The sequence below is a fragment of the Urtica dioica genome, chromosome 8, assembly GCF_054948205.1.
Source record: "Urtica dioica subsp. dioica isolate 48M chromosome 8, U.dioica_male_clone48M_v1_H2, whole genome shotgun sequence".
In the NCBI taxonomy this organism is placed as follows: Eukaryota; Viridiplantae; Streptophyta; class Magnoliopsida; order Rosales; family Urticaceae; genus Urtica; species Urtica dioica.
In genome coordinates this window covers 10,305,830-10,315,264 of record NC_142763.1, presented here as the reverse complement: position 1 = coordinate 10,315,264, position 9,435 = coordinate 10,305,830, and the positions used below count along the sequence as shown (strand labels likewise).

General features: G+C 32.7%; 2 protein-coding genes and 1 pseudogene across 3 annotated transcripts in view; 1 reads left to right on the top strand and 2 right to left on the bottom strand.

Annotated features, from left to right (window-relative positions):
* Positions 1-276: 276 nt before the first annotated feature.
* On the top strand, positions 277-2,564 carry LOC149387961 (blue copper protein 1a-like). The gene is made up of 3 exons (XM_089622278.1): positions 277-294; positions 1,750-1,801; positions 2,185-2,564. The coding sequence occupies exons 1-3, from the start codon at positions 277-279 to the stop codon at positions 2,562-2,564; spliced, it is 450 nt and encodes a 149-aa protein (XP_089478404.1).
* Positions 2,565-4,014: 1,450 nt separating this feature from the next.
* LOC149387960 (transcription factor ABORTED MICROSPORES-like) lies at positions 4,015-7,585 on the bottom strand. Its single transcript, XM_089622277.1, has 8 exons — positions 7,485-7,585; positions 7,198-7,398; positions 7,009-7,087; positions 6,857-6,925; positions 6,245-6,772; positions 5,203-5,478; positions 4,928-5,104; positions 4,015-4,182 (listed from the first exon to the last, which is right to left on the bottom strand). Exons 1-8 carry the CDS (start codon positions 7,583-7,585, stop codon positions 4,015-4,017), a joined length of 1,599 nt encoding a protein of 532 aa, XP_089478403.1.
* Positions 7,586-8,986: 1,401 nt separating this feature from the next.
* Positions 8,987-9,435, bottom strand: part of LOC149387959 (putative glucan endo-1,3-beta-glucosidase A6 pseudogene) — a 2,355-nt pseudogene continuing 1,906 nt past the window's right edge. The window contains exon 3 of the transcript XR_016300634.1: positions 8,987-8,992. The product of XR_016300634.1 is annotated as a putative glucan endo-1,3-beta-glucosidase A6 pseudogene (transcript). The remainder of the gene's footprint in view (positions 8,993-9,435) is intronic.

The window sequence follows — 9,435 nt, the reverse complement described above, 5'->3', positions numbered from 1 at the left end:
GACTCAAGCATGGCCCGTGCTCTTTTATAGGCGGTTGAGCCCGATGAGTGACATAAGACCTAACTTGGGACTAAGACTATGGTTCTTGGGGATGATGTTCGGGCTTGAGTCCGATCTTGAAAAAATTTATATAAAAAAAAAGCTCAAGCATGAGGATGAACATGGCTCGTGCTCTTTCTCAAGGCAAGTGGAGGCCAAGACTCAAGCATGGCCCATACTCTTTTATGGGCGGTTGATCCCGAAGAGTGATATAAAACCTAACTTTGGACTACGACTATGGCCTTTGGGGATGAGGTACGGGCTTGAGCCCGAACTTTAAAAAATCTAAAAAAAAAGCTCAAAGCGTAATATTCACTTTCAATCCTTACAATATATTTTGTTTAATCTTAAAAATTATATCATCAATAATAAACTTAAATCAAAGTCTAAAAACATGTTTTATAAATAAAAATTATTCTTACAAAAAAAATAAAAGAAGAAGAATTGTTTTTATGTATAAGTATATATTTTATTTTAAAAAAGAATATTTTATTTTAAAAATGAATATTTTATAGTCTATTCTAAAATGGTTGAGATAGGCTTGACTTTTTTTCAGGGTGTGAGGGCTCAAGCCCATGTAATTCCCTTAAACAAGCTTAATTCGGCCTTATTGTTTTTCAAGCCGGGCCATACCAGCTTAAAATCATTAATAAGAAGGTCGGGCTAGGCAGTCAACGGATGCCCCGACCCAATTGAGGTTATTATAATGGGAAACGATTTTTGGCATAACTCACGAGTGGGAACGATCCACCCCTGAGTTGACACGTGGCCACTAACTGCCACGTGTCAACTCACGAGCGGATCGTTCCCACTCGTGAGTTGTGCCAAATAGCATAACTCTATTATAATTGCTTTCTGCTTCATGCCATTAAGAGCCACATGTATAATGTTAGGAAGTCCCATCATTTTTTTTTTTTGAAATGCTGCAGTGGGGATTGAGCCACATGTATAATGTTAGGAAGTCCCATCATTATCATTTAATTTTGTATCGTTTTTTTCTTTTCATTTTCTTATGTATTGTGACGGGTCAATTTCAAGTGGGTAATTTCTTATATAAAAAGTGCGTTTTGGAAATGACTAATTCTTTTCCACACACGTTATGTATAGTAGAATTTATAACCGAGTCGTAATTTGTAAACAATAAAGATATATAATTTTTACACTTCATCAGAAGAAAAAAAAAATCTTTCAATTAAATGAATAACGAAGAATAAAATAGTGAATGTGCCAAATGTACTATATGAATTTGAAAACAAATTCAAAAGAATTTAAACGAATCTTTACGATAAACTTGCGCAGTTTTATTGAACATTTCAAGAAAGAAACGCTATATTCATATTGCCTTTGAAATTGTCAAAAAAAAAAAAAAAACAATGGTAACTTACACTTCATTCACAATATATATATTTTTTTTTAAACAAACAAAAACAAAACAGAAAGTAAAACTAAAATTAAAAAAAAAAAAAAAAAAAAAAAAAAAAAAAAAACAAGAACAAAAGTGTGTAACTGGACCAGAATGATCCAACGAATATTAAAATAATATAGGTAGTATCAAATTGTTTTTCACTAGATCTCAATTTCTTTCTTTTTTGGGCGAGACCCAGTTCTTCTTTCTTTCTTTCTTCAATTTTGGTACAAGTACAACACGCAATTTTCTGATCTAAATTATTTGTATATTAATCTTATCATTATTACTAAACAATTTTGCAGGCTTTCATCAAGTTGCAGGAACAAGTCATAGGAAACAATCAACCACAATCAAGTAGTGTACCTTTTATATATAAGCCATCGCTTTTTTCACAATCACTTCAAAATCAAATTAAGGTCTCGCCACAAAACCTCCAAGATATATCAAAAGAAAGTCATGAGAGAAAGAAATCCCCTCAACACCTTAAGTTTCTTATCATTAACCATAGTAATCTACACAACTTTGCTTGTGAAGTGTGTAAGATCTGAAGAGTTTGTTGTTGGCGATGAAGATGAATGGGACAGCCAGGGATATTATCTATCTTGGTCACAAAGCTAGAATTTCACTGTTGGTGATGTTCTAGGTATAATCCTTTTTCACACTTGAAAATCCATTTAGACATAGCAAAATCATGTGTTACAAAGTTTTTTATTTTATTTTTTGGGGTGTGTGTATAGTTTTCAAGTATGTTGAAGGGCAACACAACGTGTTCGAGGTAGGCGAAAGCACGTACAGATCGTGCGACTCGAGCGGGGTAGTTTTGTCGATGCACACGACCGGGAACGACAGAATCGAGTTGACTGAGGCGAGGAAATATTGGTTCATATGCGGCATCGTTAGTCATTGCCTCGGAGGAATGAGGTTCGGGATCGAAGTGGGGCGATCTCGTAATTCCACGGAAGATATTGTACCGAACGGTTCGCCATCTGGCGCACCACCACAGGTTACGGTGGCCCGGAACTCCAGTGATTGCTTGTTGAGCAAAGGCTTGGGAAATTGGGTTTTGTTTGTAACCTTTTTCGCTTTTCTGTTTGCTCAAATTTCACTACCGCTGTAAAGAAAATATAATGGTTTAAAGTGAATTTTTTTTAACTGTCGGTCTATTTTTAACTATTGGTAGCTATATCCGTTGGTGGATAGGGAAAAAAAGAGCAGTACATTGGTTTGTGTTAAATGGCTATCAAGAAGATGTAAAATACTTTTATGACCATAAGAATTTTTTGTAACACACTAGATTGGCTGTAGAATGCTATGGTGATATTTTTATTATTATTTTTTTTTTTAAATCAGATGGCGAAATTGAATTATATATGACACGGTAATGCGTGTGATCATGACATATATATATATATAAATATATGCTATGGTGATATTAAATTTATTATTTTTTTTAAATCAGATGGCGAAATTGAATTATATATGACACGGTAACGCGTGTGATCATGACACACACACACATATATATATATATATACACATCAAATTGTAGTTTAATGAAACTGTTAATCGCCTACATAATTTTTTCATATATAATTTTAAAGATAATAAAATGATAAATTGATTATACTTAAATTAACCTTATGCCCCCACCGATGCCGCTCTCTCTAGATCCGTAACCTTAACTGTCTCATTTGTCATCTGAAAGAGAGTGCAAATTACATAAGCTAACAATAGATCACTTCTCATTCTTATTTGGAAAGTGGAAGGATTGATTAATATGAAGGGATTTTACTATGAAAATAAATTTATTGTGTTGTTTGGTAGAGAGGAGGGAAAACAAAATGAAAGGATTGAAGCTTTCCGTGGCACCCACAAAAAAACTATCTCTCTCAATTTAGAAAGATCGAGAAAGACGGAAACAAAAAAATGAAAGTAAATAATACAAAATAATGGCAATTACATATATATAATTTAATACTATAATTATTATTGCAAAAATAATAGCAATTTAGTAATTTAAGTACACAAAATATCAACCATTCCTCTCTATTTTAGTTTATACCAAACAAACAAATGAATGGATTCTAATCTTTCATCACATTATACCAATCAACTTTTTAAAAATTTATAATTCACAATTTTCTTTTTCTTTCTCTTCCCTCCTTGTTACTCCATCCATTCAATTTTCTATCATCCCTACCAATCAAAAGCCTAGTTTTATATGACTTTTTTTTTTCTCAATGTTATAGTTTCATTTAATTTTCCGTTTACAGTTTCATTTAAAATAAGGCAATATCATCTTAAATTTAAAAATAAGATATTTATCGAATATTTGAAAGTTAGAGGTATATGTGTAATTTCTTCTCAGAAAGAAGGCTAGTAAGTCATTTCGCACCAGTAAAGCCTAAAATGACGTCTTACCAGCATATACATATCAATAACTAATTAAAGAAAATTAAGACCGAAAACAAACTAATAGAATAATGATTGTCAACAGATATTAGTTAAGGTGTACTGAATAATTAGAGAGAAACATCAATGATGTGAAATTATAAATAAATAAATAATCAGTAGGTTTGTTGGTGATGAAGGTGTTGTTGATAGTCAAGGAGACTTCCATTTCCATTTTCAGGGGGTTTAGACATGTCACACAATCCTCTTGATGGATTCCTTGTGAACTCCAACAAGATATCCCTCAAGTTATCAGCTTGGACTACCATTTTACTATCCTTCTTCTGCCACCCAAGAAACAAGAATAAAAACAAATGAAATTGATTTCATATCCCATTATAATAAGTAAGATATTGATAACTAGTTGTTACATTTTACAAAAAAAAAAAAAAAAGCAAATAACCACGTTTTATGATTTCACTGATGATAGGTAAAAATAAGACTATTTTAAAGATTTTGAAGGTTATTTGATTACTTTGCTATCAATAGCAAACTAAGTTACATATCAATCTGGTCACTCGCTTTTTTCTAATAAGTATTATTACTTATTTAATGAAACCATAGTACAGAAGAAGGAGAAAGGAATAAAAAAGAAAAGAAATGATTAAATATTTTTTAGTTGTGTTTGATATAGATGAGAGAAAAATGATAGATCTATGAATTATTTAGAAGTATATTTGCACAAAACAATATTTTTTTCTTTTAAAATTGGAAGAATTAAAAATGCTGAGTCCGATAATTTCACAATACCTCCAAAACCTTCACCCTTTTTCTTTTTACCCTCTACCAAATAACTACAAATGTCATATTAATAATAAAAGAGAATCATCTCTCTCTCTCTCTCTCTCTCTCTCTCTCTCTCTCTCTCTCTCTCACACACAAAAACTCAAACACAGCTTAAAACAAGATATCTAATTATAAACTACCATGTCTACGTCAAAACTCATAACTTGACAAATTAAAAACCAAAGCAATAATAATAATAATAACTTGTTTCACAAGAAATAAGAGTTAACCAAAGGAACATACCTCGACTTTGAGAACGTTAGACACAAGGTTTCTGAAGGTGGTGACATTGGCATTAGTGACTTCTAGTCCCAAAGAGTTCAGAGCCTCCAATAGCCTCACGAATCTCCCGGGCTTGTGCTCACAAAACACCTTCACATAGAACTCATTCCCATCTATTTGAGCCACTTCAACTTGGGGCTATATATAAATCATATTAAATAAACAAAAAAGTATTTAGTAAACATAATTGAGTATTGCCTTTAGAATTTATATATTTATTTACTACCAAACTCTACCTCCATTTGTGGCGCCTTGTCATTCGCAGTGGTATCAGAGTCGAGGTTTTGTTTCGATGCGGTTATCTCATTGTTACCCGATGCTTCAAAGGAATAAATGTTAGGGGACTCGGAATCGGCCCCAAAATTCAAAATCTCAGACTTGGGATTGTTTCTTTTTCCGTTTGCTCCGTCGATCACGGAAAGTTCCTCGAGCTCATCTTGAAGCTCTTTTTCTTGTCTTTTCAAGTCCTTCACGTACTCTATTGCGTCACGAAGAATCGAAGCCCTATCCAACTATTCGTCAACAAAAAAAAAATATAAACAATGTGTACGGATGATCCAAGTTTAAATAACAATTAAGATTCTTTAAGTTACGAAATATGAGCACATCTATGTGGTATCAAATGGGACGACCGGATCGTTTTAAATGGTTTGGATAAATTGAGACCACCCCAATAAGAAAACAAAATTATGGAGCAATAAATCCATTTTGACCGTTTGTTCTAGCTTTAACCGTTTAAGACACGATAATTTTTATTTTAATAGTTTAACTAAAAAACATCTAAATTAAATAAATTATCATTAGTTGCGATGAAAAAAAAAAACATGCTGAAAATTAATATATTTAACTCAAACTCGATATATTCAGCACCAAATATTAAGTTCAAATGCACTAAAGTTAAACAAAAAATTATTGACAAAATGAAGTCTCGGAACAAGTCCGCAATCCGACCTATACATCAGTTTCAATATAGCAATATGAACTGGACTGTTTATTAAGAACGAATTTAAGATTAAAAAAAAAAGGGGGGACTAGATTAGTAACAATCATTTTGGTCTGATTTATGATTTTCAGATTATTTTTTCAAAGCCCTCAACAACGAATAAATAAAAATCGAGCTATTTTTTTTAACATTTAGTGAAAATAGTCATAAAACAAGTAAATTTCTAAATCCGAGTTTTATAAAATATTTAGGAGTAATTATTTTCTATGTTAATGGCAAGTACATATATAGTGAAAATAGTGATAAAAACAATGAGATGAAGTTGGTTTAATTACCTTGGAAATATTCGGAACTAAAGACCTAAGAGTGTAGAGCCTCTCGTTGAGCTTCTTTCTGCGCTTCCTTTCAGCGACAAGGTTTTTGCTCTGCGGCCCTTTCCCCGACGACGACTTTCTGCTTCCGTGCTGCTTATTCCCTTCGTTGTCTTCCTCGTCGCTGCAATCCGACATCGAGTTCGACCGTTCTTGCCCTCTCTTCGCTCCCTTGTCCTCCGCCTCCAAAAACGACGCCTCGTTTCTCGCCCCGAACTGCACTGGGATGTCGTACGGCGACAGGTTCAGCCCCTCGAACGCCGTCGCCGGCGACACCGGTGGCTTCTCTGCTGTCGCTGTCTCTGTTGTGGGGTCCACTATTTTGTCCGACTCGTCGTTCATGACGAACGCTCTCGACGATTGGATTATTTGATCGTTCATGTCGATGATGAAGCTTGCCGTCGTTGCGTCGTTTTGATGATGATCGAGTAGTGGCGGTGATATGTTGCATTGCGACGTTACGAAATCAATCACGTTTGGGTCTTCTGGTATCTGTGAAATAAAATAAATATGTATTAATTAGTTTGAAACATGTAATTCATATTCACGAATGTGTGTGACTGACTGTGAACATACTTGCTTGTTAACGAAAAGCTCAACCAACCCTCCTGCCATTGGAATCAAAACCCTGGTCCCACTACATTCCTGCAATATTACTATTAAGTTAGTAAATTCCTTTATCTACAATAAATATCGTTATAATTAATTATTTACTAGATAGAAGTAACCTCAAGAAAATGGGAGCCTGTGACACTAGAAGAGTTTAGCCAACTGGGCTGGTTTGATATCAACGTCTGTGCATAAATTCTGTTCATTTGGAGAGGAAAAAAGAAAAAGTCAAGTTATGATACAAAATCATTATCTGCATGCTAATAATGGTACTTAATAAGTGAAATGAATTTATAGTAAATACATACCCAGAGTCCAAAGGCATGGAAGTTGGCAATTGGAAAAGAAGGTCACAAGAGTTGGTTCTTGGGTGTTGAAACATGGTGTCTCTGCATGGAATGAGTGGCGAAACTGGGAAAAGAAGTTCTTCATCTCCACAATTATTGTTATTATTCGCTTCTTGTGAGGTTTCAGCCCCACCACAACAACAATTCATCCACTCAACAAATCTGTAACAATAAGACGCCATCAATAATGTCACAAATATAACATTTTAATCATATATATTTCTCTACTTGATTGATTTATATATAACCTTTGGTCTTCACTTAATTTCCATAGGACACAAAAGTCCCACCCTTTTGATCCCACGAGAGGTCTAAGACTTTCCATCATGTTTTGCATAAGCATGTACATATCACCTGCAATAAATAAATCAATGAGAATATTATCTACCACTAGCTAACCCTAATTATATACGCATTTTTTTTTTTTTTGGTAATGAAAAACTTTGCTACCTCTTTTGGTTGAAGGAAGCAAGTAATAAAAGCATAGGCAGGTTGGAATAACAAGCAGAATATATAGGCAGCAGAAAATACAAAGGAAGACCTCCATATATATATATATGTAAATGAGTATATATATGCGTATGTATATACATATATATATATATATGTGTATGTATGTATATATAATATATATATATATGTGCCTTCGGTGTGTGTTTGTGTGTACATACAAGAATGATAAATCTTCGAATCACTCTATGTATTGTAGACCCCACTTTCAAAACCAAAAGTACATAGCGAAAATCAGAAAATAGAGAAACAAACAAATTAAAAAGAAATCATAATATACATTAACCTCTTAAATTGCCATATGATATTGGTAGGTGAACTATAAGCATGGCATGAAAGACTGATTTTATTAACGAATTAAATATAAATAACACCCTCTATCCTTTGTCAATTAAGTATTCAAGGGTATACAAATTATCATTTAAAAAATAATTAAAATCAGAAAGTGATAGCAGGACCATATTGCATGACCTAAAAGTGTGGCGTTATACTTTAACTACCTTTAAGTTTTTCACTCGCTTGGGGATTAATTTTATATATTTCATGTCTCAACTACTCTCGAACTCTTGAACCCGAAACGGAAAAAAAAAAAAAAAAAAAACCGCGTAAGAAAAGTTCACAGAAGGAAACATATATATTATATTGAAGGCTTGAAATTTATAACTTTAACCCCGACTATATATAGACGAATTGGTATTAAGTTTTTCCAACTACTTTATATATGTCGCATGTCACGTTTTTCCTAAATCTAACTCTTTGATTTTATATGCTTATGAACAAGTCTGAAATGGTGCTACGTTATTCATCCTAAATTGAAAAAATTTCCCCCTTTTGAGAATAAATTTCCTTTTATGTAACAAAACTTTATTCTCCTCCTTTTACTTTTTCTGTTAGAGAGTATACTTGAGAGACGAGAAGATAAGAGAGAGAAATAAATATATACATAAGAAAATAAAAAAAAAATATTTTTAGTTGGTAATGATGAGAGGGTGATATCTGCATGACCCAACTTATTGCCTACAAAACCCTAACTACCTTTGCTTTCGCTGAAGTTTTTTAATGTACATTTTGGCTTAATATTTTGTTTCATTTTCCAACTACTCTCTCAAGCTTTGTTTCGCATTTGGGAAACAATATACACATTAAAGTCTCTTCTTTTAGTTAGGTATAGTATAGTCTGTTATTAGTCTAGTTAATTAATTGACGATACACTTTCTTTGGAAAAAAAAAAAAAAAAAAACTATATCTGTTCCAAAGCACTATTTTTAGTATAATCAAATATTAAACAACAATCTTGCAACATATGTGTACATTCCTTATACATCTATATGTTATACATGGATCCGTATTGTTAGTGATTTTTCTGCACGTGAAAAGGCAAACGCTGATTTAATAATTATCATACGTGCAAATAACCTTGCTAGCTAACCAACATATAACAAAATTAATTTTTTTAGAACAATAAGTCATAAACGATGATATTGTCTAATGGTACTACTACATATATATAATACCGTTATTTATTTTTTCTGTAGTCAAAATTATAAATTGACCTCTTTTTAAACGTGATGATTGTTCTTTTTTTATTTTTATTTTTTATGTGAAAAATCCCCTATTACTTTTTTTTTTTTGAAACAGACCAACCCCAGGAACTCTTAGCTCATTCGTAAGAAGAGCTGGGGGGGGAAT

What these genes read in the sequence shown, in the direction of transcription:
- LOC149387960 (XM_089622277.1), bottom strand. Translation starts at nt 7,585, where the DNA reads ATGTACATGCTTATGCAAAACATGATGGAAAGTCTTAGACCTCTCGTG. An exon ending in TCCATGCCTTTGGACTCTGG is followed by an intron (nt 7,088 to 7,197) that starts GTATGTATTTAC and finishes CCAAATGAACAG; the next exon opens with AATTTATGCACAGACGTTGA. An exon ending in CAGGCTCCCATTTTCTTGAG is followed by an intron (nt 6,926 to 7,008) that starts GTTACTTCTATC and finishes GTAATATTGCAG; the next exon opens with GAATGTAGTGGGACCAGGGT.
- LOC149387961 (XM_089622278.1), top strand. An exon ending in AAACAATCAACCACAATCAA is followed by an intron (nt 1,802 to 2,184) that starts GTAGTGTACCTT and finishes GTGTGTGTATAG; the next exon opens with TTTTCAAGTATGTTGAAGGG.